This window comes from Chelon labrosus, assembly GCF_963514085.1.
Source record: "Chelon labrosus genome assembly, chromosome: 19".
Classification (NCBI taxonomy): domain Eukaryota; kingdom Metazoa; phylum Chordata; class Actinopteri; order Mugiliformes; family Mugilidae; genus Chelon; species Chelon labrosus.
Genome location: NC_140352.1, coordinates 8,305,392 through 8,330,160, shown reverse-complemented (window position 1 = coordinate 8,330,160; position 24,769 = coordinate 8,305,392). Strand labels below are relative to the sequence as shown.

Sequence of the window (24,769 nt, the reverse complement as noted above, 5' to 3'; positions counted from 1 at the left end):
ATGAATGACTTCAGGCCAAATTAATTAATAGGACAAGCCATGTGGAAGAAGACATAAAAATCCCAAGGAACACAAAACAAACAGTGACTCATCCGAAGGCGGGAAAAAAAATGAGGCCAAAAACTGCAGTTCCTCAAACGGTCACTTGGGGCGCTAAAAACAAGTCAATCCCTGTAGACCTGAACATTTAAATGACCAACTTTATTGAACAAATAAACATGTTTACAGCCTAACAAAAGACAGTTTGGGCCTCTATAGCTAATTTCTCCATTTACGACAACTGTACATTCATTTAGCTTTTATTAAGGTGTCCATATTAACGGTAGGGACACTTGGAGTGACAGGGGGGTTGCCTTGAAAGGACGCCAGCTGTTTGCCTGTCCTCAGCTTTCTTCGACTATTTTTTTATTTTTTATTTTATCAGCCAGGAGTTAGGCAACACCAAGAAGGTAATGGCCACAGATGCCGAAGCGAGCTTTAAAGCTGCTCTATTGGACTAGTGCCTTTTCCTGGTGTCCTGATGTCCAATGTTTAAACGTGTCACTCATGTAAAACAAAAACTTTATATTAAATATGATCTGGATATCTTTTCTTTTTAACGTGGGACAGCCAAGATATGGATTCACTTAAAGCTGATATACAATAATCACTGAATAATTTGTACGGTGCAACTAAATGGCAAGTGAACTCCTGCTGCTGCGTCAGTGCCCCGCGCTGTCCATTACACACCCTTTACATCTGTTAACATGAGCCAATATAGCTCTGTGAAGACAGTAATAATTTCCCTGTCAGCGGTAGCGGGAGAAACACTAACTATATACACCAACACCCGCCACCCCGCGCCCCCCCTCCCCCTCCCCCTCCCCCTCTCCGGGGAAACATGCTCCATTTACTCAGCCAATTCTGAGGCAATGTGAAAACAGATGTAAAAGAGCCGGAAACAGAGCCATCACTCCATACTGTGCTTGGTCTGTCAGCGCGGGATGGATGAGATTCATCATGTTCTCAATGAGAAACAAACATACTGCGCGCCGCGAAGGCAGGAGCGTTTGAGAAAGAGGACAGTGGAGGGACGTGTTGACTCAGAAACAGTGAAATAAAAATGATAGAAATGCAGCTAGGAACCCTTGATAAAGAGGTTATTTGACTATCATCTAGTATTTGTTCATAGTAGTGAATGTACAGTACACATCCCATGTCAATGCATACCTTTGTTGACAAAATAAAAATGTTACATCATTGCAAACCAACAGACTGGCAGTAGGGATGCACTGAAAATTTTCGTCCGAAAACCCGAAAAAGCACTTTTGGGCCATTTTCGGCCTAAATTGCTGCGGTTGTTGCTTGCATCATCACAACATCCTTTTTTGGCCGTGTTGTTTCGGCCGCGTAGTTTCGGCCGTGTTGTTTCGGCGATAAATTTGGCCGAAAATGGTCCGAAAGTGCGTTTTCAGTTTTCGGCCGTTAATTTTCGGTGCATCCCTACCTGGCAGTATTTGAAGACCTAGAGTGCCAATGCGGTGGTAATAATAATCACACGCCTGAGGTTTCATAAAATAGCCCAGCTGTGTGGCTGACACGTCTATCTGGTCCGTTCAAAACCATCTGGGTGGAGGGCCGCTTCAGACAAGCTGCAATCTGACAGCCCCACCCCCGACCTGCCCATGCAAAACTTTCTCTAGAGAGCGATTCATTCATCTGCCCCACGCCGAGCACTTAAAGGACCCGACCGCGCCTCCCGACAGCAGGTCATCTCCTCCCCTTCTGCAGGCGCGGCGTGGCGCTACGCTCTCCCTCCTCGCCGGAAAGAAAATCTGTTGTCTTTCACAGGCGGTGTGAAATCGTTTGTGAAATCGCTGCCAGGAAGCCGGAGCTTTCAGGAAATCTAAGCTCTTGTTTGTGATTGCTTTGTTTCACCAGCTATTAAGATTTTTTTTTTTTGGAGGCGTTTGTGCTGATCTGTGTTCAAGCGAGAGGAATGAGGTGCATTTTCAAGGATTTAAAAGTTCCAAAAAGAAAGTGAGTTATGATCGTAAGGAGTTACCCCAGCTTTAAAGAGGCAATCTCAAACATCATCATTTAAATAAAGATATTACCACAGCTCTGCTATATTTACTTCTAATGTAATCTCTATAAACAATATCTGGAGATGAACGCTGGAATGTTCCTCTGAATGTGCAGAATTGCCATTAGACAATAGACTGCTGTTAATAAAATGCAATGGAACATTTCCTCCTGCTGCAGCTCCACATTAATAGTAAACTGGTAAAACACGTGTTGACTTCTAGTAGTCGGAGTAAATGCAATGTGTTTTTTCAACGAGTGTAGCACAAGATAATGTTGGTTTCTGGCTTTTTTTTTCAGCAGCAGAAAATCAAACATTGCAGGGCATAAATGGAAGAAGATGGAGCAGCCACAGCTTCAGGTGGACCTTCAACTCCTCAGTGTGGCAATCAACTCGTTTTGCTCATGCCGTGTGCAGCATGGTTGCATGGTTCAATGCCTGACTTAATCACCCCGGACTCAAATCTTTGCCGTCTTAAAAGCGCCGCATTGCAAAGCGCGGTCAGAGCAGTGAAGACAGTTTCATCCTCTGACCTTCACGACCTCGCCACCCTCCACCTTCATCAGCTGTCGGAGGTTCTGCTGCAGGAGGCTGGTGTTGGAGCGCCACTTCAGCAGGCCGAGCAGGTCCACTGGAAAGAGAAGAGCAGCCGTTACAGTGCGTAGCGTTCACCCTGCCAATGTTCACGTAGCACGAAGACAATATGAGAATCTGCACGAAATGATAATCAATTATCAACATATTGTAACGAGAGCTGGGACCTGAAATTTGTTTAAGGCTCCCCAGCTGCATCCAAGTCAGCTTGTAAACTTCCCAAATATAGTGTTAATCATTAGATTAGGTCTCTACTTTAATCATGAAAATGAATTTAAGTACAAGAGGATGAGTCATGATGTGATTAATCATGCCCGAGGGAGGCCTTCCTCAGACCACCGTTGGATAAATGATCAAATCAGGAGCTTAAGAAAACAACAAGAAATGGTGTCAGTTTGTTTGGGACCTGTTTATGCCAGCCTTGTGGACATCAATCAACCATTTAAGTAGAAATTTGATACAACTTAACTAATACTGTTAGTATATGCACCGATCAGCCACAACATTAAAACCACTGACAGGAGAAGCCAATAACATTGACCATCTTGTGAGAATTCAATGCTCTTCTGGGAAACTTTCGGACCTGGCATTCGTGTGGATGTTACTTAGACATGTAGCACCCACCTAGACCAGACCAGGCACAGCCCCCAACCCCAGAGCAATGACACTCCTTGATGGTAGCAGACATCCCCAGCAGAATGCACACAAAAACGATTTAGGAACAACTCTGAAGAACAGCAGAAGGTGTTGACAAGGCCTCCAAATTCACTAGATCCCAAACTGATCTGTGGGATGATCCACAGAAGCTCCTCCCCTCAACCCATAGGACCCAAAGGCCCTCCACTAACTACCATTCTGTTGTTATACACAATATTAGGAAGGCGGTAATGATAATGTTATGCCTGATCGGTGTATTATCTGCTGTGTGGTGCCTAAAAAACCCAAGTCATTGGCGTTGCCACTTGTGTTGAGCTTTGGGACAGCAAAGCAAGTAAAGAACTGTTGGTACTGTGTATGGGAATCCAGCGCTGGATCCATAGTAGTGACTCAAGGTCAGTTTTAATGATTATTTTTGAAATCCACTACTCCCCAACATTACGGCACTACAACAGTAAATCACTGAAACACTCCGAACACATCAGTCTAGCCCTACAACCAGTAATTTCAGTGTCACTTCATCTGCTGGCGTAGCAGAATCCAGGGACATAATTCAACATAATCGGCGGTTTGGTGTATATCTACACACTCTGTTAAGACTTTCTGTGTTAGTCGGTGCGCCGTGCCTTCAGAGGAGTGTTTGGCTGTTTGGAGGCAGCAAAGCAAGGCCGGTAGTTTGGACGGCGGCAGAGCAGCTGAAAAAGAACATCTCTTCGAATGTTTTTGTTTTGTTTGTCCGATTAAGTTTCATTAGCAGTAAAAAGCAGCGACTAATTACTTCGGAAGAGCTAAGCAGTGAGCGGTGTTTGGCATTTTGCTTACCTTACTTTTATCTTCTTAATTATCTAAAAGGTTGCCAATTAATTTTCTCTCTGTTTTTATTCATTTCATCAAATAATTAAATTCCGCTATATAATCCTGTCCAGGTGCAAGGGATCAAGAGAAACCACTCAGTGCACCACCAGCACTTATATTCTCCTTCTCGGGGGGGGACCATCGTGTCTAGGAGCTCCCCGTCTTTGTCCGCCATCCCTGATTGGCCGCGGCGGAGTCAATCAAGCGTGGCGGCACAGCGATGGACGCCTATTATCTGTAACCCTAACAGCCTATCTTATCAGGGTTCGGCCCCTGAGACCCCTGTCTCAACCACCCCCTCCCCGAGGAGATATAGATTTGGAAATTGACGTTTTAGCACCTCAGAGACAAATGGGCTAAATCGCCAGGGAGCTCGGTCCCACCGGGGCAGGGCTTTTAAGAGGCCAAACCGTCTGAAGAACAGACAGCGAGGTGCAGTGTTGGGGGCGGCGATCGAGCTTGCTCGGGAGAAAAAAATAGAAAATCACTCTTCGATAAACAACATCTGCTTAAGAATGGATGTCTCTGCAGGAAGCCGAATCTAAAAGATTCAACAAAACTGGCAGATGGAGAGGGGAGGAATAATTCATTCTGAGAAAATAGGTTACATTGTCAGGGCACAATTGAAATGCAAAAGACCTTATCATTTAAATGCTTGTTTCGTTTGTTGCTTTATCATTTGAATTTATTTTTGTTCACTTTGACACACAGTCAACAAGTAGTCTTAAAAGCTTGTTCCTTTTTGTTCTTACCAGCAGCAGCCTTGTACGCGGTTATAAAGGCTTTTCCAACACAGTGACTGTGAGGGGAATTACTCTGTTTGTTCCTAAAATATGTTCCCCTTCCGGTCGAGGTAGGAACAGTGTGTTAATATCAGGTCCTCCCCCAGCTCTGCTGCCATTAGATCTGTCCGTGCTTCTCCTCCAGCCCCCCGTTTAGCGACGCACACTGCAAATACCCAGGGAAGAGCCAGCAGCCACTTGACAGAGCTTCCAGCGCTTAGAGGCCGCCCGCATAAATCTGGCTTAATTAAAAAGAGTGTTTCATCCTCAGATGATGGTGGGGGGGGGGGGGTCAGCGACGCGGTGTCATGTGTGTGCACCAAACTGTGGCAAGGGGCATTCAAGAGGTCTCCCCCCCCCCCTTGCATGAGTGATTCTTCAATCACAATAAACCACTTGTGAGCATCAGCTAGCCCGAGGTGGACCTGATGATGGAGAAGTTTAGATGCACTTAAGGCTGCAATTAGTTTTGTTTTTGTGCGTTTATAATTCTTGCGATTAGGAAATTAAAGCCTGTTACGCACTGGAAAACAGTACAAACGGCCTTCAGCACGAGGTGTGCTTCTTTTGTCCCCCCAACAGTCCAAAAGCCAGGGACGTTTGATTTTAAACGAAATAAAACGGAGAGAAAAACCCAGCTCTGACAAGCTGGAGTCAAGTAACCCATTTCAGCTCCAGACACACAGCATGTAAGGAATCAGAGTCTATATCTGACTATAAGAAACTGGACTGACAGATCTACAAAGTGAGAGAGCTGCTGGAATTCTGAAGTGCTTTTAAGTTTTAATGAAGCAGCCTGACTCACGACACAGTCAGAAATATTACTGGCTCTGTGTTTCTTTATTTAAAAGACCTCAAACCTTCTTTCGAGAACTTTGGCATTGGCTGACGTATGGCGTGACACACGCTTCCCTCTTTAATCACGCTCGACACGGAGCGCCGAGGTTGTCTGATCTCCACTGCACCTATCGGCACCTTGCAGATTACCGCCACGAATTGGCGGGTGATTATCGGAAACGGAGCTGCTCTGCAGGTTTGAATCTACTCGCAGAGGAATAAAGAGAAAGCGAGGTGGATGAATGTGGAGAGAGAATGGTGCTAATTGATATTGTAGACTGATCAGCCACAACATTAAAACCACTGACAGGCGATGTGAATAACATTGAGCATCTTGTGACAATTCAATGTTCTGCTGGGAAACTTCTGGACCTGGCATTCATGTAGCACCCACCTAGACCAGACCAGGCACCCCCACCCCACAGCAATGATGGATGCACACACACAAAAACAGTTTAGGGACAACTCAAAAAGCATGAAGAACAGCACAAGGTATTGACCTGGCCTCCAAATTCACTAGATCCCAAGCTGATAAAGTATCTGTGGGATGATCCACAGAGGCCCCTTCCCTTAACCCATAGGACCCAAAGGCCCCCCACTAACAACACCCTGTTGCCAAGACAGCACAGGACACCTTCAGCCTCCATGTCCATTCTCTGATGAGTCACAACTGTTTTGGAAGCACAAGGGAGACCTACACAATATTAGGAAGGTGGTCATAATGTTATGGCTGATCGATGTATGTTCATGAAATCACTTACATTTCTACATATGTCTTATTGAACATGATTGAGGGTATAATAACCCATCGGCTAGAAAATAATAACAGAAAACTGATTAAGTATCTGTTTGATGATCCACAGAGGCCCCTCCCCTCAACCCATGAAGGTGGTCATAATGTTATGCCTGATCGGCGTATGCAGCCTGTTACACATTTACGTAATAGCCGAGACACCAGCTCCAGCTACTAAGCTTTCTTCTCTGTCTGGTGTAATCAGTGTGGTCAGACTCATACATTGACAAATCCGCCCCCTGAGCAGAGCAGGGGGGCGCGCACAACTGTATTAAAATGACAACTCACACCACAGACTGAACTTAACAACCCTCGAAGGGAACATTACCGTAACAACAGTAGCAACGCCCCCGTCTTTCATGAATTATATGCAGAAGTACTTTGACAACCAAATTCTCCCCTTGTCCCAGCGATCAGACCAAGGCTCGCTCCGAGGTCCACGGTGACCTCATTAAAGAGGCTTTATGAAGGTACGCCGTGCATGTTATTGGGGACGCGTCCAGGGGAGCAACAACAAAGAATTTTTGCTTTTTCTTCCTCTTTATTAAACAGCGAGGATTTAGCACAAAATCACGTCAGGCCCTCTGTATGGCTGCTGGTTTGCGAGAACATTATTACTGAAGACTGATGAAGAGAAAAGAGAAAATCCTGTATTTTTTTAAATGTCAGAGCGGTTGAGATCAAAGTGCCGCGATGGTTCTTTAACTGCAGAATGAATAAAGCTTGTGTAGCTTCTACAGTCGTGTAGTGTCAGCAGAGTTTCGGTGAAATGAAGAAAAAGTTAAGTAACACTTTGAAAAAGCATCAGATCTCAATGTGGGAAAAAATTATACTGGATATATGGAAGGGTATGGACTGGGTAATGTATTAGGAAGGAAAGGACGCCACGTAGTTTGACGGAAATGAAAATGATCAATCTACAAAGAGCTGAATTCAAAGAAACTCCAAAAAATGACGTGGCAGGCTGGTCCACTTTGCTGAAATTTCATTGCAGCAACTCAAAAGGTATTCAGTAGTTTGTTTGAATGCTTGTATGCATGCCTGACAATGTTGGGATATGCTCCTAATGTGAGCACAGATGGTGTCCTGAGGTATGTCCTCCCAGATTGGGTGGGACCAGGGCATCACTGATCTCCTGGATAGTCTAAAGAGGAGTTTATACCTCTGCGGGACATAGACGACGTAGCCTACGCACGTAGCCCACACCAGTGCGAGGTATTTATATTTGTGCGCTCGTCAGTCTAGTTCGCTCTGTGACAGCGACACCCAAACACTAGTTGGCGCTGTGTCTTTTTTGCCAGTCGGGTTCATTTTTGTTTCTACTTCCCGCTTCACTTATGACAATTGCGACTGAAACCTTCGCGAATTTCCGCTTTAGCATTTTCGGCTGCTTCTCTATCTCCGCAATTACACTGAGATACAAACATTTGTATGACTCGTCTTGGGTGACAATGGCGAGTTGCCACTGTTGAAAGTGAAGCAGGATGTAGAAATAAAAATTAACTGGCAAAAAAGGTGGCGTAGGCTACGTGCGCAGGTTACGCGGCCCATGTTCCGTAGAGGTATAAACCTGTTGGCGTCGGATGGGTCGAAACATAACGTCCAGAAGTGTTTTATTGGATTTAGGTCAAGCAAGAGTTGGTGTACCAGTTCCTTCATCCTCCAGGAGCTGCCTGCATACTCTCGCCACATGAAGCCGGGCATCAGAAGGAACCCAGGACCCACTGCACCAGCGTAGGGTCTGACAGTAGGTCCAACGATTTCATCCCCATATATGTCTAACCATAGTTACCACTGAGGGTTGAGATATTGTAATTCATTTAAAAGTATGATTCAAAAACGAGAATTAAAGTTGTAATAAAATGAATATATTAATAATTCAACACATTTAATAGCCTTTAAGTTGCTGATCTCCTCTAATGAAATACAAGACCACATATTCATGAAAGGAGGACTTATATCTTCACATGGATTATACTATATTTAACACCTGAAGAAGACATTAAAGGGGTATGTAGTGATTCTTTTTACGTGGATTATTCAGTGGCTTACGAAGCACCGCACACTTCGCTTTAAGTATTCACTCAAGTGTTCCTGTGCACTCCGCCCCTGCTTAACTATTTAAAATTGTCTCTGAATAAAAGCATAAGGGCATGAAGCGCTCTTTATTCAAATAGGGCGTAGCTCTGGGCGAGGAAAACGGTTAATTTCAATTCCGGTCAAACTCAGCCCACAGTGAACCGGTAACTTCCTCATTCTCTTTTCAGACTGTGGCCAAAAACACAGAGAGGCATGAGGAAGCTTTCGTTTAGGCTCTAATTAAAACGGTGACTCAGACGTGCACACCAAAATAAACAAAGACCGTACAACGCATCACAGACTGAGAAAGCAGAGCAGACATGTAGGATGGTTCAGTTTGGAGCAGGCGTGAAATCAGAGGTACAATCCTTTGACCACACAGCACGCCAGCTTTTCTGCAGCGGTATAGAAACGCAGATGCATCCAAGAAGCTTTACATTAATGTCTGTAGACATTCACAAACACGTTTAAAGGCCGGTAATGTAATGCAGGGCATCAAAATCCTTAATCCAAGATTCACTGGGCAGAGATGGGGACTTTAACGTAATCAGTGGAGTGTAGGTTTTGGGAAATGACAAATAAATACCTGAAAAAAAATAAAAATACAGCAAGACCGACGGCAGTTAAAAGAGCAGAGCTGTCATTCGCTCAGCAGAGATGGACTGGGGTCTACCAACTGAAACTGACAGACATAAGGGGAACTGAGGAAAAGAAAGCATGTTAGAGAGAGAAATGGGCATGGAAAACTCTTCCAAGCGTCCAAAATGTATGTGAACGCACGGCGTTATATGGCTACTGTGAAAAGACATCAAAAAATCCAACACCCACCAGGATAAAACACAGTGAAGAATCTTTTCTTTCCTTTGTCCAGCACTCTTTTTACGAGGAAACGAGAATGTCCGGAATTTAAAGGGAACTACTGTTTTTTTTACAACCTGGACATATTTCTGGCATAAAATACGATCGGTTACTCACCCATATAACTTTTGTGTAATTTGTAGTCCTTCGGGAGATATTTAGATCTGCGTATATCCATTTAGTGGGAGTGACTGGGGCACCAAAACGCAGCCTCTAAATAACGCGTTATCTGCAGTGAAACTCGTTCATTTCACCAATATTTTGTTATCGTACGCTAGTGCTATTCACCGTTGAGTCCGGAGTTACCTGTTGTCATCATCCGGGGTCTGTAGGTCAATCTACAGATTGTCTATGGTTCTTCGGAGAAATATTCATCCATGTTGCAAAAAACTAGCAGTAGCAAATTACAGGTAAACAAGCCGACCGTCGCGGGTGTAACTCCAGACTCAACGAGGAATAGCACTAGTGTACGATAACAAAATATTGGTGAAATGAAAGAGTTTCACTGCAGATAACGCGTTATTTAGAGGCTGCTTTTCGGTGCCCCATTCACTCCCACTATATGGATATACGTAGATCTAAATATCTCCCGAAGGACTACAAATTACATAAAAGTTATATGGGTGAGTAAACGATCATATTTTATGCCAGAAATAAGGTCAAGGTTGTAAGAAACAGTTGTTCCCCTTTAAGGTCTGGTCTAGGTGGGTGCTACATGTCTAAGTAACATCCACACTAATGAATGCCAGGTCCAAAAGTTTCTCAACAGAACACTGTATTGTCACAAGATAGTCAGTGTTATTTACTTCTCCTGTCAGTGGTTTTAATGTTTCGGCTGATGAGCATGTGTATGTGTCGCTGGGATTCACACACATGTGCTTTTCTTTTACATATACAGGCTGGGGAGATAATAGAGGTCTACTGGGAAGCAGCAGATAAAGAAAACAGACCGAACCCAATTTCACTCTGGTATAAACAAACATCCATTAATAAATGTGGGAAAATATTAATCTGTAAATATAATTTAGAAAATTAGATTTCCTTGTACTAGTTCAGCGGTGGCCAGCAGTGGCCATTCCCTGATGAAAAAATAGAGACTGTCCAACAGTTGTATTAATCTGCTTAATTGACATGTGGGTCATTTAGATTTGGGAGGTTTGCACATCTGTTCTGTCCTTTCAATCTACAATGAACCGCTACAGCATCCTCTCTTCACAGATGTTTAGCTGTTTAGATATAGAGGTATAATTCCTGTATGTTCTTGTACAAAAATAAAGGCAACCAAATGACTGAAATACACCATTACCGTTCTGCGTGAGCTTGGTGGAGCAGACCAGGGTGGCGATCTGGAAGGAATCCTTGCTGATGGTGCAGGTGCCCATGTTGTGGATGCTTTTCCCGGTGGTGGAGTAGCCCTTCTCCTCCAGCTCCACCTTGGTGGATGGTAGGTTCAGGTACAGGGACGAGTCCTCCAGCTTCTTTACCTCTGCCTGGTTTTCAGGGGTAAGACTCAGTTCATTTATCAGCAGAAGTTATGTCAATATTGTTGAGGTTGTGTTTTTTTAGACTTCACGGTCATGGCAGCTCACCATTTTTCCCTTTTATGTAAGAATAAGAAAAGTCTACCACACTGCAAACACTGAGAAAAGAAAATCTAATGGGTTATTTTTTTTTTTTCCACATTTCACTTTCTTATAACACAAAGGTAACATTATGCAAGGGATTTAAATTTAAATTTAATTTAATTTCATTGTGGGGGCTGATGTACACCAACTACACAATTTTCTACAGAAGGCGGTGAAGGCAGGGTGTTATAAAGTCAGCTGCTAATACGATGGGCCAGTTACCTACAGCAAATTTCATTATCGTGCCAAGAGGAGCGTGGGCCGGCCAGACAGGTAGGCAGCAAGTGACAAATAACCAGAACAGAGCAGCGTTTTTATTTTACCTTGTACACGATGAGATCGTGCTCGCCGTCCCTCAGAGTCGTCCCATCGTACCTCATTAGTTTCACAAAGGACAAGGCGAATATCTTCTCCGATTTATCTTTGGCTGCGGGGGGAGGAAAACAAACACGTGAGGAAGACAGAAACCTAAGAGGTAGGAAGAAACGTTGAATAGACGACAGTTTGGTTTCTACATGAATTATGCAGAATACAGTATGAACAGCGTGCATCTTCGGGAAGTCTTTAGGAAAACAGATTCCACTGCAGAACGGCGTGCAGCACTGCTGACTTTACAACAAGTCATCAACCATTTATGTGACTGATAGATAATCCCAAATGCTAATCTCAGCACACCGGGCCCTGAGTCAGCTCCTGAGTTGGCACACAAAACTACTGTTCTCTTCTGATGTCTTTATTAATGCTCTGGGTGTAGCTCTGCATGAATTAATTTGGGTTTTCTTGAGTGGAAAGGAGATAGGCACACTCAGACAATTCAGAGCAATTGGGCATGGTGCAAAGGAACTCAAAGGAGATGCAGTGGCAAATAGTTCAGATACACTACCTGGCAAAAAAAAGTCTCCACCTGGATTTAACTAAGCAAATAGGTATGAGCCTCCTATTGGATAATTACTGCATGGACGATTATCTTTCAGCTGGCAACAAGTTATTTAACCCCAACTGATGCAATGAGTAGCTAATCATTTCTTAAACAACCATGTTTAAAGACACATCCCATGGTTGTGGAAAAGATGTTAGTCTGTTTGAGAAGGGTCAAATCATTGGCATGCATCAAGCAGAGAAAACATTTAAGGTCATTGAAGAAACTACTAAAACTGGGTTAAGAACTGTCCAACGCATTGTTAAAAACCGAAAGGATAGTGGGGAACCATCGCATCAGAGTAAGAAGAGAGGCAGATGAAGTGATGAACCCATCATGCCTAGTCCCTACTGTACAAGCCTGTGGGGGCAGTGCTATGATCTGGGGTTGCTGCAGTTGCTCAGGTCTAGGTTCAGCAACATTACGTGTCCAAAGAATGAGGTCAGCTGACTACCTGAATTGAATGACCAGGTTGTTCCATCAATGGATTGTGAAAGAGTGGTTCAGGGAGCATGAGACATCATTTTCACACATGGATTGGCCACCACAGAGTGCAGACCTTAACCCCATTGAGAATCTTTGGGATGTGCCGGAGGCCGAAGGCTTTGTGCAGTGGTCAGACTCTCCCATCATCAATACAAGATCTTGCTGGGAAAATCAATGCAACATTGGATGGAAATAAACCTTGTGACATTGTAGAAGCCTATGGAAACAATGCCACAGCAAATGCGTGCTGTAATAAAAGCTAAAGGCGGTCCAACAATATTAGACCTTTTTTTTTCAGCCAGGATGTGTATAAGCTCTCCATATTTGCTCAAATTAAAGAACAAGGTTTGGATTGAGGTAACTTGTGTCACTTCCTCTTCGCAGACGAATTGACCCTAGGTCTGATCTCAGAGCTGGATTGGATAATTGTGTGAACGTGCTTGCGGCGGTGAGCGCTGCACAAACAAGGCAGAGAGTTATGACTTTGTCCTGTAACCAAGCATTCGGATGGAGCCACATACATCATCATCGCGGATCAACAAGCTCGGATTTACGCGCGGGGAGGTGTGATTCATCGACGTATATCTTGCATTCTATCTGCATAAATCCCCTCATTGGTTTACTGCCTGCAACCGTGCCGGTGAATAATTGCCGGGCTAAGAGGACCCAGTGGGGGGGGGGGGGGGGGGGGGGTACACTGTACGCGTGCCACCCAGAACTGCCGGGCGTATTAGTGGCTTCCTGAGGATGGCAGAGAGTTCAAAACTCTCAAAATCCGAGGAGAAAGGTCACTTTCAAGACAGAGTTACTTCTTTAAGCCAGTCGAAGTTTGTGTGGAGGTACTGCAGACCTCCAAGGTGAGCTGTCACTTCAATTTTTTGCTGTGTGTACTGAGCCACATTTTCAAACCTCCATTCTACCTTTCTCACCAGGTTGCGCCGTAATGACAGATGATACCGGGGTAAAAAAGATCTTTCACAGCCGAGGCAGCATCTGAGATAGCAGCCATCAGTCGGATGAGGCCTGACAATGTTAGAGTGGTAGTCTAATGCACCGTGTTAGGGCTGACCTAATTCTCAACCAGGGGGCTGAGATAGTGAGCGCATGAGCTCCACTAGTGGCCCCGATGAGCGGCTCTGTCACTCTGTGTTTCTGCTAAAAGTTCAGCTCTAGCTAGGAGCACGGCGGAGGAAGCGGGAAGGACGCGGGCAGACGACAGCAGAGTGAGACGGATGAGAGGCCTGGCAGGACGTCTCTGTGCTGCTTCTCAACACAAACTCATCACATGTAGGGAGAATTTTCTTTATTTTCCTGGTAAGGTGATTCATCAATGGACATGGGCCTTCTGAGGGTGTCCTGTGGTGTCTGCCAACAGAACGTTGTTAGTGGGGGACTGTGGGTCCTATGGCTTGAGGGGGGGGCCTCTGTGGATCTGGCTTGCTTCAGTGCATCCCACAGATACTTCATTTGTTTGGGATCTAGAGAATTTGGAGGCCTTGTGCTGTTCTTCTATGGGGTGGGGGTGCCTGGTCTGGTCTAGGTGGGTGGCACATGGCTAAGTAACATCCACACCAATGCCAGGTCCAAAAGTGTCCCTGCAGAACATTGAATTTTCTCAAGATGTTATCTACTTCTCCTGTCAGTGGTCATAAATTTATGCCTGATCGGTTTAAGTTGGTACTATTGTTTTCCATTCTTATGATCGTATGCATAAGTTAGATCCGGCAAGCGTAACCGCAGCAGCTTTTATGTGGCTTAGCTGAAAGTAAGTTGGTTCCCCTTCAAAGACTGAGGTAACTCAATCGATGCATAACTGACAGAAATTGGCAGACAGGCGTGCACACAATCGGAAACTCAGATAAAGTTTGTACAAGTCCTTTACACTTGACTGGCTATAACGTATACTGTAAACAACTCACTGACAGGAAAATTCAAGGTATGCACTACATCATCCAGCAAAAACAGCCCAGCCCATTACACGTTTTAACATCTCTCTATTCAATTCAATTGTCAGCGACAAGTAAAAGCTTGACAAAATCAGAATACCTCTGCAGTCCCAGAGTCACCTGAGGTGAGCTGGTCTCCAAAGTAACCATTACAGCAAGATAACAGCAAGTCACAGAGTTTCAAAGGCACGCCTCGTAACAGCATTAGTTTCCAGCGAAGCAAGGTGCCAAGCATGACAAGAAGGCTTTCCAAGTGGATTATAAGCCAGCACTGAGCTCTGAGACCAAGCAATTTCCCCCAAACCTCCTGAACACAGGTGAGAAGCAAACAAAGCTGGACGATATTGGGACTAGAAGATGACAGCAACTGTAGATTAGGTAAAGGGTATACATTCCCTGTGCTACTCCAACTTTTTCTTTGCCTTCTGTGCTATATGTATTGATTGTTTTGTATATACACCTGCTCTTCTTATCTTCCCCAAATCCTTTTGCCTGTACCACTCCTGCTGCTGGAAAGAAAGCCTCACCATGAGGGAGGCAGATGGGATTGTGGGACTGCCAGTACCAGGCCTCCCTGCCCTTTAAAACCTCCAAAATTAAAAAGAATGTTAAAAACCAGAAGGACGCACAACACTGACTGCATTCAGTGACACACTGGTCCCAAAAAACAAATGAGCCCCCTCAGGCATTTTTCACATCCCAGCTGTATTCTCTGACAAAGCAATCACAAACCAGTCCATGATGCTGCTTTGTGTAGGGGCAGGCTAATACCTCTGATTAATGTGACAAAGGCTGAGCTTCAAAGTATTTATCACTGTGCAACGCATCTGCTTGGATTGGATACGTTCCATTGTGTTTGCTCCATTATATCTGGAGCCAATTGTGCAGCTGGTCATCAGCAAAACTGATTATTCACAAGCTGACATTTATACTCACAGTCCTGCGATGAGCGGTGGCGGAAGGTGAACCGCAAGTGGCTCCGGTTCACGTCTTCAATAGGGATAGCGACCTGAGATAAGGGGGGAGAGAACGGCACCATGTGACATCTACACCCAGAAACACACATTTATATTATAAAGGGCACCCTGACAGCAGAAACAACCCCAAATTGTAGATTTTCATAGTGCACAAAATTTGTCAGAAATCAATGATACTAAGTGTAGACCCGGCCTACGTCAGGATAGCGTCATAGCGGCGGGCTGGAGGCAAAACAGCAGCAACTACCATAATCAAAATGTCATCTTGCTTTATTGAAGGGTGACAGAGGAGGCGGAGTACGGTTAATAGCTCCAAACTGAAATTGTTCGCATACCAGCTGTCACGCCGAGTCAAAAAGATTATAGAAACCTGCGGTTAAACACGATAAAATGAGAGGATTGGACCGAGGCGATCAAGAAAAATACTCGTGTGTGCCTTCACAAAATAGCATTAGCTAGCTCCCACTAGAAAGTTAGCCAATAATTAGCTACTCCGATATTTTGATAGCCAGGTTAATTTACTTCATATTTTGCTAAACATAAGACAGCTAACCACATTTTCTCTTAGCCATTAGCATGTGTAACAGCTTCCGTTTGCATATTCATTAGCTTAAATAGTTATAAAATATAAAAGAGGTAAGCAGTTAACTTTATGGTTGACAAATACAATCTGTAGGTTACCTACTAGCTAGCCATGCTAGCTAGTGCAGTTAGCTGTCAAGACGTAGCTGTTGGTTCTGTTAACAATAACCCAAGCCTGACGCAGGTTTGTTTTCTAGCCTTGCCGCTAGTTAGGCAGAACTTCGGCTCGCACAACACAAATATAATCTGTTAAATCTTTGTAAGTTAAGTCTTGTTCATGACCATTCAGGACATATTAATAGGTATCCAAAGATTTGCATGCCCTAATTTTCTCTTCAGTGTACATGCTAGGTTTCTCTACTAAGTATCCGACAGTAGCTAATCCTGTCAGACCCTCCATCCATTGTGTTACTGCGTATGGGTCGGCCAGTCTGGTCCTGTCTATTAATGTTAACTTCTTCAAGTAAAACTCTTGGTCCTGGGGAATGAGTGAGCGTAAATATTCAGATAAAGAACTTGAGTTTTCTTCCACCATTGTCAAAAACAAGCCTGCAAAAGCTGCTAGCCCGTGTTAGCTAACGTATTCCTACGGACTGCTTTGCCTCCAGCTGAGGCCCGCCCACTAAAAAACATTATCATGTTTACTAACACAAAAATGGTCTATAACAAGCGTACATGATTTGTAATTAATGCTTGGTGCATCCACCCCCATGTTAACCACCTATTTTGAGGTATAATTTAAAGCTTTATGGATGAAATAATGACTAAAGACGTAGGCAGAAAGACATACCTTTATCGTTTCAAACCAGCGTGGCTGCTTCACTTGGTAATAGATGACAGACTTGTACTCATGGATCCCTTCATCTCCAGCTCCAGGAAAGATCACGCTCTAAAAGAAAAGAAATAAAGCACATGGTAATCAAACGATATGCCTGGTTATCTGATTATGCTGGCTTAAAGTTCATTTGAGGTGGCCGGGTCTTGATGGTTGAATTATTATCACTCAGTCAAAACATTAGCACACTCGCAGCATGTGGAAAATTGACTTGTACTTATTTCATAAAATACGGTCCCTGGAGCAGAAAGTCCCTGGAGCAGAAAGCTGCTTTAATCTAGCAGAATGGCCTTTAAAAAGTCTGGATGCACATTTAATGCATGAGCACCAGGGTGTTGGCTGCCAATCTCATGACAGCATTGTGGATATGAGAAATAAATTAGAAATTAATTATTTAAGTAGGGGCGGCGGTGGTGCCCGTGCAGTGAGAGGTGGAGGGAAGCCAGGCACAGGGAGGCCGAGCAGCTGGTGCTGATGGATCCAACAGTGTAAACTGGTCGTCCGAGTGGGTCCCTTGCGTTTCTACAACAGGTCGGGGCGCGTATGTAAAATACTACGTGCCCCACTGGGGCATTTGGCACGAGGGACGGAGTGACAGCTGATGGCACACGTTTGTGTTTTCTATCAGCCTGTGCTCAGCCAGCATCCATCTTTCCTCCCACTACTCCAGCTGACTCCCTGGACTGCTGGTGTACCACTGCTGAAATACTCCTACACTAATGGTTTCTGACAACCAGCAATTATGAGGAATAACAGACCCCGTCTCCCCCAGCCGTGCTGAGCAGATACAGAGCGGGTGGGGGGGGGGGCAGGTGCTGGCTCCAGCAGCTCTGGCCGTTCACTAAGTGGCTGGGATTCCTGACAGCTTCAGATTTTAGAGAGGGGGAAAGTGGCTGAGGTTTAGCCGCAGGTGAGAGGGGCTTCTGGGGGTGAGCTAATATGTCAAGGTGATAAGAAGCCACTGTCCAGCTTCTCACATCACACATCCTCTTTGAGAGAGGATGACAAAGTCCAGAGGGAGAAAGGGAGACAGAAAGAAAAGAGCAGAGATGAATAGAGAGAGTAAGATGCCTGGGGTAGAGACAGAAGCACCAAAACAGAAGAGAACAAAAAGTAAAACTTGAAAGTAAACCCATTGTAAAAAAAAAAACCTGCGCAATTACACTTTGTTATTTTGAGCTCCTAGTGTATTGAGGCCTATTCATGTTATTACATTAAGGGTGTTATAAAACAAAGCCTTTTATTCTTTTGTTAGAGGGGCCTTTAAGAGAAGGTTTCTATTATCTGAAGTGACGGTGCTTCTCATTTCAGACGCAGAGTTTGCTTTCAGCCAATTAAAATTCAGGAAGGAAGAGAATTTAACGTATTAGCACTGATCCCTGGAGAGCTGAGCAGAGATACAGAGATACAGCATTTCTGTGAAGAGAAACATCACCACAACTAGTCCAGATGTGACCAGTGTGATCACTGGATCCTATCACTGATCAGGCATAACATTATGACCACCTTCCTAATATTGTGTAGGTCTTCTTTGTGCCTCCAAAACAGTTGTGACTCATCAGAGAATGGACATGGGCCTTCTGAGGGTGTCCTGTGGTGTCTGGCAACACAATGTTGTTAATGGGGGCCTTTGGGTCCTATGGGTTGAGGGGAGGGGCCTCTGTGGATCATCCCACAGATACTTGACCATTTTGGGATCTAGTGAATTTGAAGGCCAGGTCAACACCTTGTGTTGTTCTTCATGTTTTTTTTTTTTGTTGTTCCTAAAGCGTTTTTCTGTGTGTGCCATCAAGGAGTGTCATTGCTATGGGGTGGGGGTGCCTGGTCTGATCTAGGTGGGTGCTACATGTCTAAGTAACATCCACACCAATGAATACCAGGTCCAAAAGTTTCCCAAAAGAACACTGAATTGACACAAGACGCTCAATGTTACGTACTTCTCCTGTCAGTGGTTGTAATGTTGTGGCTGATCGGTGTACAACCTGAATGAGTAGCACTTTTCTTTACACAGATATATTTATCTGTTTTAGCGCCTTATAGATGTTTCTGTCAGGATATTTTTAAGCGTGTACTCCTATTAGTTTCGGTATCGGTGCGTAATCACTCATGCATACCATGCACAAAGATGGCTACGCTATAATAAGCTATAGCTGCTGGTAAACTGTCAGACGGACCAGCAGACATGGCAATCTAATTCTGACTACACAAAATAAAGACAACTGCAAGCAAAATAGCAGACTGAAATATTGCGGAGAACTATCTTCTGCTGTTAATCTCCTTGTAAGATAAGTTTCTTCATTCAATCAATCTAACAAAGAGCCTACTTGTGTTGCAATGAGACTACCGCGACTACTTCCATAAACTAACATGTCCTTATATCCATTACTATTTTATTGTTTTCTACCGCACTTCTGTGGTTTCATGACACCTGAGTGGCAGTGGCATTTAATAATCCACTAAGATGATCGTGAGAACCCTGTTAAGGATCAACTGCGTAGTCAGACACTGCACCGGGAGAGAGAGAAGCCAAGTGCATCGCGACTTTGTGCTACTTCAGAACTGCATTTACAGTATAATCACCAGAGATCCGTACACTTCCTCAGCCTGCTGGGCCAAATCACTGACAAAGCCCCTCAGTCTAAGACTAATGTGTATAATTGACGCAGCCAAGGGTGATGGAGCTCTCCTTGATTCACTGTTTGCAGGAAGACTCCCCGCAACCAGCAATCTATCATCTGAAATCAATCCCCTCTCCATCCAAACACTGTTTGTTAGCGGCATTTACTAACAAATAAGCTTAATACAACATATCTGGGAATAAATACTAGGTGCGTTAACTAAGTGCAAAAAAACTACAAAGTGGAGCCCAAAAAATTAAACACTGAGATTGGATGTTCACAGACGTGTATGGGTAAACAGCCCTGCCCCAGTTCTTCCAGTGTGCTCCTCGTGTCCAACTGTGCTAAATCGCTCATATCCCCCATTAACTGATGGCCTCCGCAGAAGAAGAGATAATGTCAGGCAGGGGGTGTCAATAATTAAACATCAGAGAAAAGGGGTCAGATGAAACAAAGGCCTCATTAGAACATTTAGCACGTAATTAAAAAGTAGAAAGATACTCAGAAGTGAAAGTTCATTTCTCTAGCTCGCAAACTGGCAGCGGCGCTAATGGCTCATGTTTAACCGTTTGTGTTTTATTAGGGACTTTAACGCAATTAACGGCATCAAGCTGCAAACTTGGATTTGCTACGAAGGTCTAGAAACTAAAATCCAAATAGTTCATTCCTGTTAATCCTCCCCCCAAAATATAATTAACTACTCTCTGCAGCAAGAACTGGAAATTCCACAGAAATAAATTTACAACATTTTGAGACAGCTTGCTAACAAACACAAAGACAGGGGGGGAAATTATCCTTCTAACTTCATTAGCAAAGGTAATTATACCAGAAGGAAAAGGCTGATTTCACACATATCTCATCACTATGCTGCCCACACGCTTGAGTCTGTAACTAGCTCTGACAGAGATAAAGCTCGATTCCTATAGCGGTGAGCCAAATCTTCGGCTACTCAATCAACCGCAAAGCACCAATATTGCATTCTGTCATTTCGGCCAGTATGGCCTGTGTATCACGTTGCTTTATAGGATTCCTGGTCAGTTAAGCGGCGTGCTGAGCTGTGTGAAATTAAAGAAAGCCCGTTAAATCACAGACTGTCTGAGAGGCGAATTGGCCACAGAGCTTGTGTCTCGAATGCTGGGAATGAGCTGGTGAAATACCAAAAGTACCGGTTGGGTGGGGGGGGGGGTGCTCAGCCCTACCTCGAGTTTCTTGCCGTCCTCGTCGTAAACAGACATGGTCACCTCGACGTTTTTGGGCGTCGTCTTACTCCCCTTGTCAAAATCCCCCTGGACCAGAGTCACGTAGATGTCGTTACGCACATCACCTTTAAGAAACAGAAACAAGAGGAGTCAAGAAATTTGGATAAAGCTTGTAACATACTCCGTAAGAAGCGAGAAATTTGTTCTCAAGAACAAAGTTAGTTTCCAAGGAAGTCCTAATAGGGAACACCCACTGCAGCATATGTCACACACGCTAAGCATTGTGGGAGATGAAGGAGACAGACGACAAGGGGCACTTTTCTTATTAAATGCGGATGTCGGCCAGTCGTTCTGACGACCGTGTCCGTCGGATCGCGCCGTTCATTCAGCATGTACCCATGCGTAGTATGCCGATCCCTAGCCAGGAGAGATTAGCGGACACTGCGAATATTAACATTAGCATTTCTGCTTTTCCACATTAGCCACGTCTACTTCCTATTTCTGACCAATCACAGAATAGTAACCGGACACCACACGAGACAATAGTTCTGCCCGGTTGATGTGTCGAGAAAAAGCACAGTCAGTATAAAGATGGACAGCGGAACAGCTCCTCAAAGGTGAAGCCAAAGCAAATAGAGCTCCCTCTGGTGGCTGGCTGCAGTATAGGTCATATAAGCTCCACCTCCTCAATTTTTTCAAGGATGAATTCTGTCATTTTAGGTAGTTAATATAATGTTGATGCATGTTCAAGAGTCAATTTTTTGGCTGAGTTTCATTTTAGTTATTTATTTGACACAATATAAACAGGATGTGACATAATGGCGACAACCCGTTGCCATGCCAACCGATATTGCGACTCCACGAGGCTACGCTCTCGGACCATACTGCGCAGACTCTGGTTCTAAAATCGCAAGATGGCGCCGCCCATATCCCCGGGAAACTAGCGTCAGTTTGGCCAATGCAACGAAGTGGCGATGCATTGTCCATATTTATATACAGTCTATGAGAACAAGCTGTGAGAACTCCCAAACAAGGGAGCCGCTGAGTATGTAACAGCCTTAAGAGGGTATTTGGCACAAACTACTTTAAGGCTGCCTTCAATCCATTAAATAACTTATGTGTTAATAAAACGGTAATGAGGTATGCCGTGTTCTTTTTCTCCCACTGACATTTTGTAAAGTCGCAGATGTAAATTCCAAATCACTTTCTGAAAGAACGTAGAGGTCAGCCAATCAAATTTAAAAGGAGACTTTCAGAGACGGGCGGGCAACGGGGAAGCTTTTAAAGAGACTCCACCTGGCATGATGATTTCAGGAAAGCCCATCTTGCGAGCCACGGCTGTCGACCGGTCGACCAGGTGAGGGAAGTCCTTCCGTATGTGGTGGATGTCTCCGGGAAGCAGCTTCAGAGTGACCCACAGGCCTGGAGATGGAATGAAGGGAACCAAGAGAGCGTTATGACAAGACAGCACGAGGAAGAAAACACAAAAATAAATAAATAAATAAATAAAGAAGATTTCTTGGTGTGCTTTCTACTGTCAGTCAGAGTGACATGTAACAGCTGTAGGCACTATACACTAAACAGAAGCTACCCTGAGGGATGAGATTAGGACAACATAATAACTCAAAAAACAACTGTGTTTTTTTTGCACGCTCGGTTCAAAGTGTGGTGCAGTTCAAAGTGCATCACTAGAGAGAAATCTGCAACATCTCTTCATGCTGACATAAATCAAATGTGATATTGTAATGCGGAAAGAATTAAATATTTAATGAATTTGGATCCAGATGGCTAAAGGGACAGTGTGGTTCCTTTGAGGTGGGGTCGTATGAGGTAAAAGTGCGCGATTTCAGAGACGCCGAGAAGAGAACAAGCACCAAGGCTGAGGACGGGATCGTCAGCAGAACTTATTCTAGCGGCCTAAAGCGCACACGGCCTTTAACAACAGGGATCTGGAGCCGTTGTGTTAAGCTCTTCAAAACCACCAGGCTCAATTGAGAAATAAAGCCACTTTACCTCGTGGAAAACGGCAGGCGCTGGTCTGACGCTGTGCGACGCTGGTGTTTCACCACATTAATTTGGGATCTGAACTAAGTGACTGGCACACAAGCAGACTAACCATTCCAGCCAGAGCTGGGGCAGCAACGGCTGTGGTGTGCAAAGTAAAACGACTATTTTTGTTAATGGAGTGCGGTGGCTTTGAAAACAGCAGGGATGGCTCCAATTACTTCAGCTTCCCCGTCAAAAAGGCTGTCTGGAGGCCAAGTAAAGCCGTAGTAATAGTCTAAATAAAGTGTATACTTAAACTGATATCGATCAGCCACAACATTAAAACCGCTGACAGCAGAAGTAAATAACATTGACCATCTTGTGACAATACAATGTTCTGCTGGGAAACTTTTGGACCTGGCAATCATTGGTGTGGATGTTACTTAGACATGTAGCACCCACCGAGACCAGACCAGGCACCCCCACCCCATAGCAATGACACTCCTTGATCCAGCCTGACACAGGCACACACACAAAAACAGTTTAGGAACAACTCGAAAAAAACATGAAGAACAGCACAAGGTGTTGACCTGGCCTCCAAATTCACTGGATCCCAAACTGATCAAGTATCTGTGGGATGAGCCACAGAGGCCCCTCCCCCCTAAGGTCCCCACTAACAACATCCTGTTACTAGACACCACAGGACAGCCTCAGAAGGCCCATGTCTATTGTCCAATGAGTCCCAACTGTTTTGGAGGCACAAGGGAGACCTACACAATATTAGGAAGGTGGTCATAATGTTATGGCTGATCGGTGCAGTGGGCATTGTTTAAGGCGGCTAAAATTCTCATCCACAGCAGCTCCGTTTCTGTGCTGGTCCTCCTCTCTGCACGATTATAGGTAATACCTTGACTGTACAACCTCATGTAACCCCATTTGAGAGATAAAGAGGCATCCCTGTAATGTCCAGAAAAACTGGAGTAGATATCAGATGTAGAAAAGAGACATAAAGACACGGTCAATAAAGCCTTCACACCACATACTGATACTTTCATTCCAAAGAAAATAGTCCCACATAGCTAGACTCAAGCTAAACAGAGCTAGAAAATAAAGAAAAAAGTTGCTTCAAAGAAGAAACAAGATACCTTCCTTCTAACCCACTGCAAAATTCATGATAATGTCCCAAACAGGGCAACTTTCTTCTATAGGCTCTCTTTTGTGGTAGAATATTTAAACTGTGCCGTATTCCCCAGACTTATATAATTGCTCTCTGGGCGTGCAGCTCGAGAGGAAACGCACCTTAAATGTCTGATTCACTCTCAAACAAAGGGCCTAAACTCACTCTCAGACTGTATTTTTTAACAATTTCACACCGGCAGCTGCTCTGCTTTTTATTCAGCTCGGGAGTGAGGAGTGAAGCGTCCTGTCTCTTTAATGGCCGTTGCTCGGCGAGCCGGCTTCAGCTCTGTAAGCACATTTTTAAAGGTGTCATCACTCCCTCTTAATACACTCCCGGGGAAAACAAAGCAGCACAGGTGCACTCGTGAACACTTAAAAAATAAAAAATAAAAAAAGCGCCCAATTAAAGCGGTGGGCTCGTTCACAGGCTACTAAAGCGTACGGTCCTTGTCAAACCTGAGAGGCTTCATCCACTCACTTCGTTCACTTCACATGGCCCCAAATGTGTCATGAGTGACACATCGCTCGCGAGCCTAGCTGGAAGCCTTTTGATACGCGAGCACAGCCAAAACAGCTGCGATCGGGGCTCCGCCGGCCTTCCCAGTGCGGGCTGGAGCAGGCCTGACATTTATCCGAGTGCATCTTCATCAGGGCGTGACGACGCCACGGAGACCGCCGCGTTGTTGCTCCCCCTTCCCGGCAGCGCACGTCCCTAAGATGTGTAAGGTTGTTCCTCTAACCACAAATGTCAAATTATTGATAAGTGTTTGCCTTTGGAGAAGATGCATCGGCTTAATTAACAGCTGGATGGCTTGAGATACTGTAGCCATGGCGATGGGAGCAACTGTTTATAGTCTGAGGAGTGATTTGATTACCCTCTAACTTTCTCTGACTACA

At 44.5% G+C, this 24,769-nt stretch overlaps 1 protein-coding gene across 2 annotated transcripts in view; it reads right to left on the bottom strand.

Annotated features, from left to right (window-relative positions):
- The window catches only part of dock1 (dedicator of cytokinesis 1), a 200,906-nt gene that overhangs the window by 137,963 nt on the left and 38,174 nt on the right, over positions 1-24,769 (bottom strand). For both annotated transcript variants that reach the window (XM_084567048.1, XM_084567047.1), the window contains 7 exons: positions 22,004-22,129; positions 20,708-20,832; positions 16,846-16,944; positions 15,433-15,505; positions 11,469-11,572; positions 10,827-11,010; positions 2,599-2,696 (listed from right to left, as the gene is read on the bottom strand). In XM_084567048.1, coding sequence (XP_084423174.1) covers positions 2,599-2,696; positions 10,827-11,010; positions 11,469-11,572; positions 15,433-15,505; positions 16,846-16,944; positions 20,708-20,832; positions 22,004-22,129 — 809 coding nt within the window. The remainder of the gene's footprint in view (positions 1-2,598; positions 2,697-10,826; positions 11,011-11,468; positions 11,573-15,432; positions 15,506-16,845; positions 16,945-20,707; positions 20,833-22,003; positions 22,130-24,769) is intronic.